The 19,524-nt window shown below is 41.4% G+C and overlaps 1 protein-coding gene across 1 annotated transcript; it reads right to left on the reverse strand.

Moving 5' to 3' along the window:
* Positions 1–613: 613 nt before the first annotated feature.
* Positions 614–15,054, reverse strand: PALM2 (paralemmin 2; the record flags this gene model as incomplete). Its single annotated transcript, XM_009877945.1, has 4 exons — positions 614–1,362; positions 6,102–6,203; positions 14,307–14,328; positions 14,920–15,054. Coding segments are annotated over 4 exons (1,008 nt in total), but the record flags the coding sequence as incomplete, so codon positions are not given.
* Between the last annotated feature and the right edge of the window lie 4,470 nt (positions 15,055–19,524).

Below are 19,524 nucleotides of genomic sequence, written 5' to 3' on the forward strand. Positions count from 1 at the left end.
TCTGACACTGCAAACTAAACTGGAAAACAAAACTATGCAAACTTTTTTGGAAAGACTTGTCTGAGTTTTAGCAAATTAAAACAGTAAAATGATCTAAGCCTCTCCCAATAAACAAAAAATAGGATCTATAAAATAATGTTTAAGTATGATTTTTCTTAAAAAAGAGAAGCAATATATTTTAAGGCTCTCATATCTGGCTGCTGTGAAACTCAGACTCCCACAAAATCCTAGGAAACTGATCAAGCCTGCCAGATATCCAAAGAAAAACATAAAAAGTGTTTTCGTTATATATATAATATATATCTAAAATCAAATAAATACGAAAACATTTGTTCCATTTCCCATTTATCTCTCACTCTGTAATACTAAGAAAAAGAAAATCCAATGAAAAAGCAGTACACATCCCCTCCAAGCCCTCCCCAAGTCCCAAACAGTATGTCTGATGGGAAAATAACCATATGTCCCTCTTCCTGAAGAACTAGAAAGCAAAGTAACCCAACTGCAAGGCAATGGAGGCATTCACTTCCAGTTCACAGTATTGCAGTTAGAAGTACAGTGAGGTCTAGGTAAGTGATGGAGCAGGAGCTGCCCGGAGCGGGGAAGGAGGAGGCGTTCACATGACAATACAGCATTGACAGCGCTTTTTCTTTTGTGTACCTGGGGCAGCTTCCAAGGGCAGGCTCTCTTCCTTCCCCTCAGGAGAGGAGGGCTCTGTCGTGTCTGACAGCGGCCTGCCAGAGACCAGCTCAGCGGCGTTCCCGTCCATGGTGGAGACGTCTGTCACTGTCTTCTCCCGCAATGACTTCTCATCATCTTCATCGATCAAGACCAGCTCTGCCTTGATAGTTTCATCATAGCCCAGCACTTTCTTTGTCTCCTCTTCGTCATCGATGTTCTGGTAGCCCATAAATATCATTGTCACTGGCTGATCTGCGCTGGCCTCCGGGGCTTCACCACCGCAAGGTTTGTCTTGGGGCTGAGGGTTCACAGCATGCCCTTTGCTGGGTTTGTGTACCATTTCCAGCTTTGCCTCCTTGAAGAGCATTTGCTCCTTCATATGGCTAAGGTTTCCATCGGCTACCGCATTTCTGTCTGACACAGTCATTGTTTCACACCCTCCTTTTACACTTGATTGTCCAGCTTTTTGCATAAGTTCATCTACGTCCTTTGAGCTTAATTTATGTACTCCATTTTCTACCACTGTGCCACCAGAGTGAACCTCATAGACTACCTTGGTACCATCATCATAGACTTTGAATCCTCTTTGATGGGCCTCATCTGGGCCAACAGGTGAAGCAGAGACAATCTTGGTCTCTCCTGTCTGTTTGTCTTTCTCCACATTAATTTCCATGGTGCACAAAGCTTGAATGAAAACAAGAGAGGAAGTGCATGTTACAACAAAAAAAGCCAGTGAATGGTTAATTGCCAAACAGACAAAGAAAACTATGGTGCCCCTCTTCCTACCTCCTGCTTCTAAAGGACCAAGCGTCTACGTTAGAGGTAGGACACAACATTGTGGACAGAGATAGTTATTACACTACAGCATTTTATGCCACCGGAGGCTAGGCATACCTGCGGCAAGCAGGACCTAGTCTTCCAGCTCACACCACATGGAGCTGCCTGTGATCAATTAGGAGCGCCAAGAGCACTTGGGTTAGGTGTAATTTAGACAAAGGGAGGTGACAGCATGCAGGTTGCCCTCAACCTTTCCCTTCTGAACTTGCCTCGAAATCTGGAGAGAAAGTCATCTCCAGGAACTACTCTCTTTTCTTTCTATGACATCAAACTGCCAGTTAGCTGGTAACAAGTTTTGTTTGCTGCGAGTAACACCCAGACTGTTTTACTGTCAATGCTTGTTTTTCCTTAACTCTTCCATCCGTAGCATTCAAAACCTTTTAGAGACGTGAAGAAACATTGTTTACCCTTGTTCTACATGTGGGAAAACAAAATCACAGAGGAATGGGATAATTTCTCCTGCAGATGTGTAGCAGGTATCTCAGCTTCCATACCAAGTCACTGACAGTACTTGCAGGTTAACAGAATGTGCAAAACAGCCAAGAAGTGCTCCCTTGTTTATCTGAATCAGGCCTTAAGCACCACTGTCAGAGTTGAAGAAAACAGTAATAATGAGCTGATTTTCAAAGCGTCATGAAGTAATAGGTAAAAAAATGAGTGTGAGGAATGCTGTTGTGGAATAGCAAAGAAGCTTTTCTAGCAGATAAGAAAGATGCAGTAACAAGATGGAAACTGTAAAGACCACAAAGTAGGAATAGACAGCCAGTCTACACCACTCAACAACCATTCTGAGATATGATGGCATCTCACTGGACAGCTTTACAAAGAAAAATGTGTAAAGTTCTCACAGACTTTCCAGAAGTGGTCATCTATTTAAGCCTTCGTTGTATGCAGATGAAGACAGTTTGGCTCCAGGACAGACATCCACAGACACTTAATTACAAATTACCACGGGCAGTGACAAGTGTTTGTGAAACTCATGGTGATCATTTCCATCAATGAATCTCAATGGCATAATTGTGATTTGTCTTAACTAGGGACACCACAAACTGACGTATTAATTTTTTTTTTCTGATTTACTTCCAAGTGCATACAGAATATCCCTGCTCCAAGACCCAATGTAGCTTGGTATGCTTGTATTTAAAAAATCATGAATATAAAAAACTATGTTTGCTTTAATATATCCCATCAGTCTTATTATTCTCACACAGTAGATTATTTTCTTCTGTATTCTTAAATGAAAGTATTTTATCAGCAGTAGGAAGTTTATCATGATGTGCATCATAACCTCTCCCTATAGCTCTAGACAGAAAATTCATGCATTGCTGGGTGGGTGCATGCTGGCTCCTGCAAGGTGCTGTCTTCTGGCCCCTGGGAGTGCATTCCGGTAGGCAGTCCAGCTAAATGGGTGGGTCTGGCCATCTACTTGCTGTTTATGTCTGCTCAGGCCTTCATTAGCCCTGGCAGGGTTCATTAGGTAACGTGCAATGTCACACAAACACCTGCATGGAGTCAGAGGACAGAGGTGCCAGTGGGCAAAGGAGCATTGCTACCTCCATAAGTACAGCATTGAAGAAGGCTGAAGTGGGCTGCAGAAGCAGGGATCTCACCCTATCCATTGCAAGCCAGGGAAATATCCATAAGGACAGTGTTGTACCACTGCTTTGGGAATGTATGGACTAGCTGTGTCCATAGCTGTCATGACTCTGAGCCCAGGATGACCTTTTTCACAGCAAAATGAGGGTATCATTTTTTGATCTCCCTTCCCATGATGGCATCTTCACGCCTGGGCATGCTGTTAGCAGCACTGAGGAGGCTGCAGAGACAACAGCCGAGCTCTGCTCCAAGGAGTGCAGCAGGAGACTGAGGGGCAGCCAGCATGGACTGATATGGGAGAATTAGGCTGGAAATAAGGAAAACCACTGTCACCCCAAGGCCGGTAGCAATTAATCCCTGAAGCAGGTTGCTCTGAAGAGCTGTGGCAGACTGCACCATGGTGCAGCTCAGAGAGCAGCTGGCATGGATCACTTGCTCAGAACTGTCCCAGCCCAGGTGCCAGTGGGCAAGTGTCCTTTGAGTCTCATGCAAGTACTTCTGCCCTGAAGCCTTTAATCCAACTTAGTGCTACCACTAACACTGGAATTTGCTCCCTCCTAGGTGCAGTTTCTTGGGTGGGGAGGGAGGAAGAAGAGGAAGGGAAGAATAATGTTGTTTATTGCCTGGGTGGGTGGGCTCTGAAGGTCCCTTGACCTTGCCAGGGCTGCTGAGATATTGTTCAATAACTTCCAACATCACAGAGGTAAAACCAGAGGTGGGTAGCCTATGGAGAAGATGCTAAAACTGACACGGTGGAAATTTTTTGAGTGGCAGCCAGCAGAACTGAAGCAAAGCTAAATTATGAGGGAGAGACACCTTCTCTTACGAGCAGAAGTTCCTGATTTGTCCTCAGTACCACAACCCTGAAAAGAGGGCAACATTGGCCCACCAGCAAGCCACCTGCTGCCTTCTTGGTGAGAAGCAGCATCCTGAGCTCCCCTGGGGCTCCTTTGCTTCTCTTTTTATTTGAAAAATAAAAATATTATCTAAGGCATTAATTTTCAGTAAAGGCTGCTGATTTCTCTGTGAAATAGCTGAGTGCCATGTTGTTGCAGATATGTTCAGTGCAGAAGAAGGTGCAATCTGCCACACTTTCCCAGTTTTGATGAAAAACATTCACCGAATAGTGTGCATTAGAAAAAGGCCTGAATGCAGAACCAGATAGGAAAAATCTGATAGTTAAATCATCTGGATCTGGCCATATTTAAGAACAGTTGCAAGATACATCTTTTTATCTATGGTATGGAGTAAGGTACAACATCTTACTTACTATGAAGACTTTGGGGAACAAGTTCTAGCACTGCTTTGAAGACTCTGTCCTACTGGCTGATCTGATGTAGAAAGTTACAGGTGTGGTCCTTGTGTATTTTATGTTTGACAAATCTGCTTAAGCATCGGCCACTGTCAACATTTTCTTTTCATTTCTTCTACCATGATTTCAGCAGCAGATTTTTTTCCAGATATTGGCATAACATGCAGTTTATGACCTGCCCCAGGGATCACATTAAAGCTACTTATGCATAAACATACACAAGTTTCCTAGAAAGCTATTCACTAGTGAAATTCATTGCCATGGGAGAAGTGAATAATGGAACCCGGCTTATCTGCCCACATACATAGTATTCCTTCTCTGCAGGAAAACCTCACAGCCCAGTTTGTCAAAATAGCTGAAAAATGAACTAATGTTGATTTCTAAAATGTCTTTATTTAACCAGAGCTTGTTTACTGCAAAGTGCTCTATTAATACAATACAAAACTATCTGACAGTAGAGTCAAAACTCAAAGCAGTACTTGAAGATGACAGCCAGTATTCACAAGTTCAGATTTTCTGCAAATGCTTTAATTACAGTGTATCATGATCTAGCGTTTCACAACAACACGATCACAACACACAGACGACAGGATCTGACATCTGCCTGTTATGTGGATTCAGAGGCTGTTCTTTTAAAGAATAATAAATTTTGAGCCTGTTTTCATGTGGATGCTTACAATCTGTCTTTGAGCATGTATGCTGGTGACTTTTCTTTAACCTACTGCACATACATGACACTCTTATTAAGAACTACACGAACAAGACTTCTACATCATCCAAATAATGAAAGAATTATTTTTTCTTGGTGTTGACAAAATGGCACAAAACACACAGGGAAAAGCTTGTTTTAAAGACACATCAGGGTAAGCACTGGTGGAAGGGAAGTTTTTGGAGTGGCTTGCAACAGGACTTCTGAACAAAATGACATATCCTATAGCTGTGTACAGTGTCTTTCCTGCAGGTACAGCTTTACTATGCTTGTTAACCCATTATTCAAGTAAGCCACCTTTCATTCCCATTCTTTGAGACATCTATTAAGTAGCCACCAGCAATTTGGTCTTGAGAGAGGGAATACATTGTTTAGAAAAGAAGGATCTTGAAAATAAGAAAAACATAAAGCTTTTAACAATCACGTTATTACACTTAAGACACATAGTCAATCTGAAAAATAAGTATTAAAAAATTCTCTGTGTGACTCCAAGCACAAAACATGACATAACTCTCCCACCTCTTCCCCAAGAAGAAAGAATGGCACACAAATAAGTATAAAATGACATAAACATTTGAAGCATGTATAGGGTCTTGTGAGTGCCTGTCTGCCTCATTCAGTTTAATGGGAGTTGTATGGATACGGAGGAGACAAAACCTTGGCCTAGATATCATGTATTTGTATCAGCAGAGATGGAAAGAACCAAGTGTTTCCATGTTAAAAAAAAAAAAGGTGTGTTTCCTATGTGACTTGTATGTAGCTCAACTACATTGTTTTGAGACTACTCATGGCTGCTCAAAAAGCCTTGATTTATTTACAAAATACAAATCAAGTGGCATTTCCTGCCATTTAAATGATATCAGGTCTCATTTAAATGATATCAGGATGCCAGACCCCTTAAGGTAATATAACAAAAAAAGTTCATGGCTACTGGACTGGTATTATAATACTTTGTTCCTTGAGACTTACCAGCTACTCTGCTTGCTCCGTCCCACCCAGGAACTGGCTCTGCTGTTCGTGAATAGAGGGTTGTGAGTTCAGGGATCTGGGAGTAAATGTAATTTACTGCATCTGGTGTCAGAGAACAGGAAACAGTTAGTTTCATGCTATGAGCCCCAGTGGCTTCATTGCTTAGACAGCAGAGTGTTGTCAGCCCTGACAATAGTCACTGGAGCTTTGTACTAGATAATTGGATCAAAGCAAACAAAGTGCAAAGTCACTGTCGTGTGATTGGTGTTCAATAGACTAGCTGAGGCAGGAGGGAATGGGTCCAGATGACTCAAACCTTATGTCAGTTGAACACATAAAATTATTTGTCAGGAGCTTCTGGATTTATCAAGTCCATGACCTTTAAAATGGCGGGGAGAGAGGGGGAAGGTAAGGAGCAAACCTAACGTGACACCCAGAATACATGACATTTCAAATAGAGATATAAAAGCCTACAAATGCTAGTGTTGACTGAACGGGATGAAAGGCCAGCTCTTTTGCACTGGTTGTTTCTGATATTATTGAACCAGCATTTGGCTTTTGTTCTTAAAGCTGAAATTTAGCTAATAATGAAATCATGTATAGAGACTGATAGGGTGGCTGTTGTGACCTTCAGTAGTGCCTTCCAGTTCTGCAGTGCCATGATTCACTAACAAGGTGAACTAGTAGAGAGCTGTCCTAAAGGTCTGGCTTGTGTTACATTTCAGCTTACGGCTGTTCAACGTAAGCCTAAAAATGTTCTTTAGAATAGACACTAAAGAATTTACAAACACTTATCAGATGTTTTGCTGCTGTGTTAAATATAATCAGATAGCGTATACTGTTCTGCTAGGATTCAGTGGCTGAGCTAAAAGCAAGAGCTCAGGGAAGAGATGTGCAAATAATTGACTTACAGTTCAGGCACCAAACCAAAATAAATAAAAAAAAATCTTAACAAATTGCATTCCTTCCTATTAACGGGAAATGTTTTCAGTTTTGTATGGAAACAGTTAATATTTCTGTTCAGGCATATGATTCTATCTGATGTGCAACAGAACATTCTTACTCCTTCAAGGGTACTTTGCTGGTGCAATGTGCAATTCAAGCATTCAAGCTCTCAGTACAGCCTGGTCCATGCACAAGGGTAGGAGGCAGAATCTGCCTTCCTTGGTGCCTCTTGCTATAAGCAGATGAGATAGGAAGACCAGTGCCGGCCACAGAAGTGCACTGGTGAAAGGAGAGAGAATACAAAACATCCCATTGTAGGCTGCTTGACTGGATCTGGTGAAGGGAGACATTTTTATCGCGCTCCCTATGGGCTAACACCCATCTCAGAAAAAAACTCTACAGCCAGTGACATCCAAGACATGATGTGCTCCATAGGCAGGAAAACTGGTATTACTGAAAAGCTTTATGCTTAACAGCCTGCAGTGGCCACCAGTGCTGCTGGGTACAGGAAGATAGCAATCACAGTCCCCAGGAGGACACTCCATCCCTCCATGGAGCACTGTAGGTGAGTCAGGTAAGGAGATTCTTTTTCCTCTTCCTGCATCAGAGGAGGATGGCACAGGAGGACAGTGCAAATTCATTCCAGAAAGTCAGGAAGTTAGTATATAAGTTCCATTTGTAATAGGTGAACTTGAAAAAAACCCCACAAACATCAGCCAGGAAAATATTATTTTATTTCATACTTCAGTGGACAAATGGCAGCCTTGGTAAATGGGCTTTTATATTTTCAGTGCATACTGTTTCCTCAAAGATTTTTGGTTTATTTTTAGCAGTAGACTGTAGAAGAAATGATTGTTCAGGACACAGCTGGCTGAGCAATGGCCAGCAACAGCTCCTTTCTTTTGCAGGGTTTCTTGACTCTAAAGAGAAATTGGTATAACGCTTCATGTTGATATTCTGGGTAATATGACTAGCAAATGAGCAGGCCATTATTGAAACTTTGTTGACACTGTACGTATCTACGGATCATAGTAAGCTGGATTTTTTTTTAAAAGTCTCCTGAGATAATACCTAGGTAAGTGGTAAGTGTTGCTAATACTTATTTTAGAAACTTCTCTGGGTGTTGCTTAGAACAAAATACTTAAAAGAAAATAGCTTCAGGGCTCCTGACAATCTTTCATTATTGTCCTAAGGAGGGAACACTGTGGAGGATTGATGGGTGTAGGATTCTTGTGTACTTTCTTCTGAAGCAAGTGGTGGTGCCACGTTTCAGAAATGAGGTATTTGATTAGAAGAAGTTGGGGCTTGGTTGATTCTGCCAGTTCCTGTCTCATCCCCACCACAGACAAAATGAACATGCTCACTTCCCTTTATCTCACTGGCAACAAGGTTTGCTTCACTTAGCACCTTTAAAAAGGATATAAGAGATCAATATTACAAGGAGCAGATGAGATGCAAATTAGCATTTTGTTCACATGAGAAGTAAGACAGAACATAAATTAAAGCATTTGAACTAACTACACTCAATATCTTCATTTTAACTTGTGATGAGTTATTAATAACTAAGGATGTCATAAAGTATGTCCTGTGGCTTTTTGTACTACTTAAAACAAACTGTGTTTTAGGACTATGGCACTCTTCCATATTACCAGATAGATAAGTGCTTTGGAAAACATATGGGGCAAGATAATCCTTCAAGGGTGCTTACACAAAACTAAACCTTCAGAACTGCTCAAAATAGCTCCCACGCACAGGCTTGTGGCCAAATGTCAGACAAGCTCATTTTCCAAGGGCTGAATTATCTTCAGAAAGTCTGACTACCACTAAAATTAGTGGTAGGTCTTCTGTAAATACTGGCTCCCAAGGCAAGGCCCTCTAGGGCTCCATGAGGCTACATTAAGGGAGCACCACATTTGTAAGACCACAAATGGAGGTTTAAATGGGAAGCTTTGTTACAAGCTGAATAGCCTGGCTCTGACTTATTGAATCCTGCTTTAAACTAATGATCTTGGGGGTAAGTTCCACACTTGATACCTGTATATCCATAAGCAACAGGATGGATGAGCATACCTGCCAGAACAATAACCCAACCCCTTCCAAACAGAAGAACCCTAAGTTCAGCCACCTCAAGTGCATGCATACCAATATATGTAATCTGGGCAACAAACAACAGGAGCTCTGTGTCCATTCTGAGTGATATCATAGGAACCACAGAAACTTGGTGGGAAAACTCACATAATAGGAAGACCACAATGGATGACTACAAACACTTTCAGAAAGATAAGAGTGGAGAAAAAGGAGTTTCACTTTAAGTGAAAGAGAATTTCGTGTGAATCGAGGAGAGCTCTGCAGACCATGAAAATTCTATTGAATGAATGCCTTCGGATGAAGATTAGAGGGATCATCACCAAGGGGGATCTTATGTTAGGTATGTTACTGACCTCCCAGTCAAGAAGATGAAGTCAACAAAACCTTACTTTGGCTGCTCAAGAATGTCTCAGACCAAGAGAGTCTGGTTTTTATGGGTGGCTTCAATCACCCAGACATTTGTTGGGAAAAAAAATAAATTGGTGCATAAGCCATCCAACAGTTTCCTGGAATGCACTGATGACTGTTCCCTGCTATAAATGCTGGACATGCTGACTAGGAGCAGCACACTGCTAAGTTTATTGCTTGCAAACCAAGAAGACTTACTTGACAATGTAGCTACCAGTGTAAGCCTTGGATACAGTGACCATAACGTTGTGGAGTTTCTATGGATATTCTGTTGAGCACACTGAAGACCAATAGTAGGACAATGTCCCTGAATTTTAGAAAAGCCAAATTCAATATGCTCAGAGCCTGGCTGTGAGCAATTCCATGAGAAGCATTCATGAGGGCAAAGGAGCATTTGAGAGCTGGGACTTATGAATGAGTGTCTGCTGAAAACACAAGAACAATCCATCCTCTACAAAGGGAAAGGGAGGATGCTGAACAAAAGACCACCCTGGCTTAACAATGAGCTTTTAGGTGTAATTAAAAGTAAAAAAGAAGCATATTGACTATGGAAAGACTGCCAAATAGCCATTGAGGAACCTTGCTAGGGCATGCAGAGATGTAGTGAGAAAGGCTCAGCTAGAAGTGGATTAGTCAAAGATGTCAAGTACAACAAGAAAAGGTTCTTCAGATTTGTGATCAGTAAGGAGAAGTCCAGTGAAGACATAGGCCCATTACTAAACAGGGTAGGGAAATGAGTCATTAATACTGCTTTCAAGGCAGATGTTCTCAATACCTTCTTTGCCTCTGTCCTTATTTTCAGAGATGTCCAGTGATAGGACAAGGGGCAACGGTTGCAAGCTGGAGCATAGGAGGTTCTACGTAGACATAAGGGAAAACTTGTTCATTGTGAGGGTGACAGAGCACTGGCACAGGCTGCCCAGAGAGGTTGTGGAGTTTCCTTCCCTGGAGACATTTAAAATCTGCCTGGACGCGTTCCTGTGTGACCTACTGTAGGTGATCCTGCTCTGGCAGGGGGGTTGGACTACATTATCTTTTGAGGTCACTTCCAGCCCCTAACATTCTATGATTATGCATGCAGCTCGACCCCACAACACATGATCAAGTAGCTATGACAACTCATGTACTGACCCACTAGTAGTGGAGGAAGTGCTGGTCTGAGGCCTCTTGCAAGGACACAACCCACATAAATCAATGGGTCTGACTGGACACCACCCTAGGGTGTGAAGAGAAGTGGCTGACATTTTTGCAAGGAGACTATCTATAATATTTGAAAGACATGGAGATCAGAGGATGATTGGAAGAGGAAAAACATCAGAACCATCTACAGGAAGGGACCAAAAGATGACCCAGGAAACTAAAGGCCCACTGGTCCTACACCATGCCCTGGGAAAGTGATGGAATGAGTCCTAAAAACCAGATGAAGCAGGAAATTGTGAAAAGCCATTATGGGTTTCCCAAGGACAAATCATGACAGACTAAGCTACAACAAACTAACATCTTCTGAAGACACAGGGAGAGCAGCGGATGTTGTTTACTTGGACTTCAGCAAAGCTTTTGACACTTTCTCACTGGCTAACAGGCTGCACTCAGAGGGTAGTGATCAATGTTTTTTATTCAGGTGGCCAGAGAGGTGCTGTAATTGTGGCAGCAGTAGATGCAGATCAAATTAAAAAGATACTTAAAACCCAGCAAGTGAAAAACAATCACTGAGGAGTTGTTACAGGGAACATGGAAAGCACTCTACATAGACCTGTACTTGACTCCTCTGAGGTCATGCTTGTCTGTTTTGCAGTTGGGCTGCATAGCTGATCAAGATCAGAGGAGAGAAAACCAGAAGAGTCTCTAAGCAATGAGCTGGGAACTAAAAATCCAGGCCAGGTTTCTAGAGCCACGTTTTTGTCAAATACATACTACTACAAACTAGATTCAAACAGAGGTTTGTGTAAACTCTAGAGTTACTGCAGTTGCGGCTTCTGTATCTTGCCTAAAGTAGCAGCAAGTAGTTTGCATACAGATGGTCAAAGATTGCAGAGGACAATTTTACCCCTGAGGCAAATACAGCATTGTCAAGAAAGCTGCATCAGATCTTACTGTGGCTTTTATTTCATAAGTACATTAAGCCATAGACATACGCACACACAGAGTAAAAGCTCTCTCCTTTCCATTTGTTCATGATGTGCGTGCAGCATAGCACTACAGCATGTCTGGTTTTGACTGCAGACCTGAGCAGCAACAAATGATGTCATTCCCAGCATCATCTCAGGCCTTGTTTAATGGAAAGCTTGGCAGTGACAAGCCGCCAAGATCTGGCAGAAGCATGACTGCAGGTGCAGGCCCACAGACACCAGTCTCAGCATTTCTTCTCTGCTTTCTCTTGCGCAGTGACCTATGAAGGCAAAGCACTTTCGTACTCTGGGAAAAGTGGGATTTGTGTTTATTTTGCCTGGATGACTTCAAGCTCAAGAAATGCTCATTGCCAAACACATCTGTTTTCTGGGAAGGGTGGGAAGGACACACAGGGTCGCTGTATTGGCCACTGGTACTCACCACCACTTCACTCCCTTCACAGCATTTGCCTGGACCCCTTTGGAATCTGAACTCCCTATAGTTGTGCTTTCTGTACACGAAAAAGCTCTGTTACCACTATACATGCAGCGCTAAACATGCACATGGACACAATGGTGAGATAAATCACCTTCTGTACCATCAGTTTGTGTAGAATAAAGGGAGGGATGGACACACAACAAACCAACATGAGACTTATGGACTCAAAGTCTTTCAGGATGTGGCAGCAATTGAAGAAATCGCTCCAACAGATTGGTGTTGGTTTGTGTCTGTGTTTCACCCAGACTTCCTGTGTTATCCAATGACTCCTACCACTTGCCTCTGCAGTGTGTGTTACAGATGGTTGCCAGATAGATGGCTGATCTACTGCAACAAAGCAAGTCTCACATGTTATTGAGTGAAGGAAAAATCTATGGTACCAAAGGGCTTGCAGTTAGCTATGTGCATGTTTACCCTCATAGACTGTTGTGAGAGAGCAGAAAACAGAAGACCTGCTCAGCTTCCACCATGTGAAGAGGTATGGCCACATTGTGCCCAGAGTGGGAGGCCCAACAGGACAAATTGCAGCCTCAGTCATCCCTAAAGGAGTGGGGTACAGTACTGCTTAGAGTTTGCCCTGGGCCAACCCAAGCCTACGAGGACCACCTGCTGAGAGTAAGAGACAAGATACATAAAGCAAGTGGTCTGGGAGAGAAGAGGTATTGGTTACCTTAGCTATACCCCCTGCTGCCTCTTTTTGCACATTTATTTTGAATGCACTCTCTCCTCTTTGGCATAATTCTGTAGTTTTCTGTTACCCTTCAAAAATCATGAGATATCCTTACTTCTGGCTCACTCTGTGAGGGAGGGGTCCACGGAAAGCAAGCAACATCTGAAGAGCAGTGAGGCTCCTCTTGAACCCGATGAAATACTACATTGCTATGAGAAAATACCTTTCAGCAAACTACTGCTTTGCTATCTGGGGCTTCCTTTGGTTCCCATTTTATCACAACACATGAAGAGGCAGACTGTGTCTTGCAGGAGTCATAAACAACCATGGTGAAACTCCGCATAGGTATCAAATATTTGTCACTCTGGATCTTTATTTGCTTTGTGGTAGGCCATTTCAAATGCTCCAGGAGGAAAGAAGACTAAGTTCTTACCACGGAGCATCCAATCATTTCTTTTCTTTGTTTTTTTTACATAAAACTTGGAAGTATATTTAACATAAAACTTGAAGTATATTGCTAACAGAATTGAAAATTTCTGAAGTAGATCTCTGAGTTAAAAAGAAAACCCTCTTATTAAGCTATATTAATCACCTCAAAAAGACACCTGCAAGTCAGCTCATACACTGCATATTAACCTTCCATTGTGTCCCAGTGCTTTAATGTTATGATCATCCTTTGTATTCCTCATCTACACTCGCAGCACAGTTAGCAGTGGAGGAGCTAGTCTTGACCTCAGTATTTTTAATTTTGTCAGTTCGAAGACACGTACTGAGAATGAGTGTCTGGACCACAGGTTTATCTGCAGATGGGTGAGCATGATATCCTTCCGGGGTTCTAAGGGTCCTAGAGAGACACTACGAGGTTCTCTCTAGCTTACTGGGAACCAATCATATTATTTGCTCACTCAAGACACCTAAATTTATAGCTCAGTCTTTAGACTGTTCACACATAGTGTGACACCAAGTTAATAAACTAGGAATAACTTGTTCACCTATGTGAGGCTTTCCTTTTGTAAGAATCATCATGCAGATAATATTGTCCATCAGTGATGTAATCTAATTTTAGTAATTGTCTCTGTATATTAGTCCTCGTTGTATTTAACTGTTTATGAACAGAACATAATGCACATACAATGGAGAAGACTGACCACTGAGAGGTGAAAAGGAGTCTGTAGAGCAGGGCTATCATGTGGTGGGAGGGGTCAATAACATACAAGTTGTATGATGTCTGTTTCAAGTCATCCATGCTGTTCTTTCCCCTTGTGTGCACTTAAAAAGAAATGAAGTTCTGTCAAAGGAATACAGGCGCACCCCAATAGTGATGTTGCTTGCACTACAGCAATACCAAAGAAAAAGGCAATGGCTCTAGCAATAAATCAGAAACATACAATGAAGAGAAGAACACCCACTCTGTAAACCTTTGCAACAAAGCTATAGCAACAACTCTCATTAAACCCAAAGCTATACAACAATAAAAAGGTACTTACCACCATCCTGGTGTGAGAAACTCTGTGAAGGGAAAAAATAAGATGTTTGGTTAAATCTTTGGTATTCTGGGTCAAGTCTTGATTTTTATGCTAGGCTTGCTTTCATCGTTCATTGTAATTTTTAAACGTGTAACTGGGGATTTGGCTTCTTAGGTTTAGGTGCCATTCGAAGCTGAGGCAGAGGGACATGGTTTAACTAAAAGGAGAACACTGCCATTTCTTGCAGGTTGTAATGTGCACAAGTGGTGTTTGTGGCAAATGTTACTATCTCTGGTTGCCACTGGGAGGAGGGAAGTTTGAGATGCCTTTCAGGATCCTGCTGACATCTTTCAGTGGGGGTGAAAGCTCACATTGTTTCCCTATAGATAAGCTAGAGAGACAAGTCTCTGAAATCCCTCTTTGAAAAAAGCTGGAGTGGAAAGAAGAAATCCAAATAACCCTATCAAAATAGATCTGACACCCCTACATCTTTTCCAGTCTTGTTCATCCTGGTTTGAGCTACATGCTTGGCAACTGCCCTCAATCTTCCCGTAAGTGCAAATCATAACTGCTGCATTCACACAATGCTAAGATTCAATCTGTTACCAAGTATTGGGGGGTTTTTTACACATACCTTTTGCAAGTTGTCGAAGGATTTCTCAGTCTCCTTTAGTTTCTCCAAAATTATTTGTTCTTTGGCAGATATTTGGGACTCCTCACTTTCTAATTTCTGTATTTCTTGTTCCAGCCTGTGGAAGACATACGGACATGCACATACAGACAAAAATAAAACATGTAAAAATTATTTCAATAAGCCATAGTTTCCTAGGTATTAATTACCACTTCAGATGTCATAAGGGACAACTTTCACCTTGTTATTCAAAACTGCTTTCCTAGCACATGAAGGGCACATGAATTATTTGTAAAACAGAGAGATCTATTTAAAATAAGAACAGTAGTTCTCTTACTATACATTTTGCAAAAGCATGTATAGATTCCCTTTCTTCCAAGTCCTGTAACATCTCTCAGATATGCACTTTCATTTCAGAAATCACATAACAGGGCATAACCATAAAATATCTTTGAATGCTGCCATACTCCAGACAATGAAACTGGAAATAGGATTTAGGAGTATCTCTCGAACCAGTACTTTGCCCACCCTCAACAATAATAGTTTGGGATATCTATCCATGCTTTCTACTGTGACTGCCTGATACTGGGGACCTCAAAGGCTTCAGGTAATAAAAATAGAGGCTGCACGGAAAAGACGCTGGCTTTGCTAGGCAGCAGAGCATTCAGTACTCATTTCTCTTGTTCAGACCTGACTGTACTTGTGCCTTAAGATGTGCTGATTGTGATTTCTGATAACTTTAATCATGGTTAGATTCTCCATTACTTTAACACAAACCTCCTTGTATTGACATGATTTATGCAAGTGCAGAAATATTCTCTCCTTCCATCTCTCTCTATGTACACCACCATTTTTATTTTTTTCACTTTTGATCAAAAAAAAGTGGAAAGAAGAAATCCAAATAACCCAATCAAAATAGACCTTCTGTAATATGAGCTGAGATGAACACTTGTGAACAGGGATAGTTAAAGTAAAACTCCCTTTATCTACAGAAGGAGCTGTAGCTGTTCACAGCTCGTTGGACCACACATTTTTGATTGCAACAGATCAGTAAGACCTAGTACTTTCCTTACCCATGGCTGTTTGTTTCCGTCTTTCTGCCACCGCTTTTCAAGTGAAGGATCAGGAAACTGACACAAGCTAAAGGGACATATTTCTGCCCTTTCCCAGCGTTGCTCAGCACAGCATTTCATTAATGTATGTTCGATCACAAGGCAAAGGGCAAGGAGAAGGTGACAGTGAGCAGGTAGGGAGGAGGGAGCGAGGTATTGCTCCTTTCAGGGGCTTGACACACTTGTGAAATTCGTGTGTCTAAATATAGATGCAGGGGTCTAATTTATGGCATCCACCCACAATCTTTCCCCAGTATCTATTTGTGTAAGAATGAAAAATGTGAAGCATTTGCTGATAATGTTTTTCATCAGAGCAAGGCAAAAGTATTACAGCCTCAAGTTGCTGCAGATGCAAAGAGGCATATTTTTCCTCCTCTGGAGTATGTGAACACTTTATAGTCTCATGGTGGTTTGTCGAACTGCCATTTTTCTCTCTTAAAGTCAACCCCTTCATCTCCAAGCTGAAACAGCTTAATTGCAGTGATTTTAAAATGAACTGCTGAAAAACACTCTTCCAATCCACTCAGTGTTTCTTCCAAATTAATACAGAAACTTAAGAAATGCAAAATATTTTGAAACAAAATATTTTGTTCTGCTGGGATGAAACAATTTCATACAGGATGAATTTTCCTCCTTACGTTGTCATTCATTAAAAATTTACAGTTTCACCTTGGCTTTTCTTCCCTGGAATTTTTTAAAAATACCTAGTGAAGTGAAGTGAAAAAATAATTTTTCACTGAGATCAGCCATGGCCATGCTCCTACTTAATGGCTTTAGAAGTCAACAGGAAGGTGGCTTCTTTTCCTTCTCCATCCCTGGGAATGATTAGTAGACCTAAATACATTTATAGCTGGCTGATAAAGACATCTGAAATATTCTGATGTGCCGTCTAGTGAAATTACATTACGGAGCTGGGTGAGTTGGGGTTTCTGGGTTCATCTCTTTTCCTCTTAAGTGAATCACTAAGCAACACTTTCAGGATACATATTCTGTAGCCCAGTACATTTGGTTTGCTATATGGTCCAGGAAGACTGGGAAGTGAGAGTACTTAGAAGTCAGCAACAATAAAATACAGGGGAAGAAAGAAGTTGTTTTTCTTTCAAATGAACTAGGTATTAGTTAATGGTTTATGACAAGAAAAACACTGTGGGTATAAGTGGTGTGAGGCAACTCATTTGATGTTGACTAAGATTATAAGCAAGTAGGCTCCTTGTAACTTTGGGAGATGCTCCTTGTAACTTTGGGTGATGCTCCTTGTAACTTCGGGTGATGCTCCTTGTAACTTGGGGTGATAATAGTCGCACCATTTTTGTGCCCAGCTCAAAACTGCAGAAAGATTTTCACAAGTTGTTTCACGTTCTTTCTAACACAGGCACGTGTAAGCTTGCACATGCACACCCTGCAACTGGTTTGATTTATGTTTTCTTACTTTCTGTCTACTTACTCTTTTACTTTAACTGGTTTATGTCTTTCATATACTTCCCTCCTGGCTCACTTCCTCAGTTTCTGAGTCCTTCATGCCAGCCTACCTTCACCATTAAAAAAATTGGGCAAATGTAACATCTGGTTATCCTATTTTGACAAATTATAATTTTTTATTATTTTTTCCATTAGTCTCAACATTTATATCAGTTCCTTTTGGAAGCATTACTAGCAACAATTTAATAAAGAAGAAAGAGACGGAGACAGAACTGTCAGGATTTAGAAGCATGGGTGAAGCTGGTAGGGACATAGGTTTCTTATGTGACATTGAGAACACATACAAAATCATCCCATAGGTGCAAATTGCTCTTTTCCTAATGAAATCAGTGCAGGCAAACTGAAAGTCTCTCAGGCTCTGTGTAGAATGGTCTGATTTCCTAATCATGTCAGGAAAAATACAGATCATTCATGCAGAATGTACCTGTTACATAGCACAGGGGTCATATACAAATCATTAGTATCCACAGGAGGTTGCTTTTATACCTTTTTGCTCCATTTTATACCATTCTTGTCTGTATTCTCTAGGCTTAAAGGCTGAGGTAATGCTGCTGAGCTACCGAGGTAACAGAAATATTCAAGAGCACAGTTTTCACTTGAACTGTTGTATACAGTCATCAGTATACCACCTGGTCACTGCAGATCTCACTGGAAAATTTGGATCTAGAGTCTTTCTTTGGGCTGCCTTTTCACATGGAGGCTGGTAATACAAAACTTAAAATCATAATGCCGACCAAAGGTTGTTTTGCATGCTTAATTTTCTTAGTGCACTTCATACCGTTAGAATTGCCGAGTGATAAGGAGAGCTGCTTTTTTGTTAAGAAGATCCAACATGCAAATTTGGGCTGAAAACCAAAATGCACTAATATCACATCTGTTTCAAGAAACATGCTATATAATGGTTTAAACAGTAATAAATCCATTCAGAGTGCACGTGTACACATATATATACAAAACACTTACATTCTTTCTGTGTAAACCTGTTAAACATTGAATAATGTCTTTTTCTGTTAGCCTAGTTTAAAAAAGGATGTGCCTTAAATGTCATTTGACACCTGGAAAGGAAATCTTATAATTCCCTTGTTCCTGGCTTCAGGCTGGTGTTTGAAAGAGGGCTACAACAATAATGCCAGTTAAACAACTACAATATCTGGAATGCTGTAGAGAAAAACAAAAAAAAGAAAGAAAGAAAACAGAGATCCAGATTATGCAGAAGTGGTGTAAACCAGACCATTAGTATTGCTGCTTATTGGCCCACGCAGCAATTATCTGATCACTGGGATTTGCTATATTGTTTCAAAGGAGAAAAATGGGTGAGGGAGTTTGGAGCTGCTTTGGCATGAGCATGTTTTTTCAGTGAATGTACACAGAGCTTCACTTCTCTGAGTATCACAGAAACAAACAGGGGAGTCTTTGCCACTCAAAAAGCCAAGCCTGACTTCTTGCTGGTCTGTCTGTCCTGCTGCTTTCTTTAATGGATTGTTGCCATAAGCCCTTGAGGGTATAACAGGATTTTCAGAGGGGTTGAGTGGCCCATGAAAGCCACGGTAATGGAGCTGTCCTGCTATGGAGGGGAAGAAACCACAAGTCACAGAAAGGATGCTATCTTTTTGATAGCTTTTTGCTGTCGTTTGGGGACACCTCCCTTCCTTGGTTAGTAAGATTATAAGCTCATAAGATAATTCAGGCTGGAAGTGACCTCAGGAGTTCTCCAGCCCAACCGTCTGCTCAAAACAGAGTCAGCCATGAAATCAGACCGGGATGCTCAAGTCTTCTTCCAGTTAAATTTGACACTCCTCAGTGATGGGGGGAAAAAAAATAAATTTTAAGGCTAATCACAGGCTTTCTCTTTTATATTCAGTAGCTATCAGATCTCATGCCCTGCAAAATGCAGACCAGAATGGTTCGGTACTTCAGGGGAAGAGTGTGCACCAGACGGCTAAAGGAAGTCTGGTCTGTGTGTTTAGTGGGATTTTGACCTAACCGTGTGGCCTCACAAGTGCAGACGAGGTGAGCA

This window comes from Apaloderma vittatum, unplaced genomic scaffold (assembly GCF_000703405.1).
Source record: "Apaloderma vittatum isolate BGI_N311 unplaced genomic scaffold, ASM70340v1 scaffold371, whole genome shotgun sequence".
Taxonomy (NCBI): Eukaryota; Metazoa; Chordata; class Aves; order Trogoniformes; family Trogonidae; genus Apaloderma; species Apaloderma vittatum.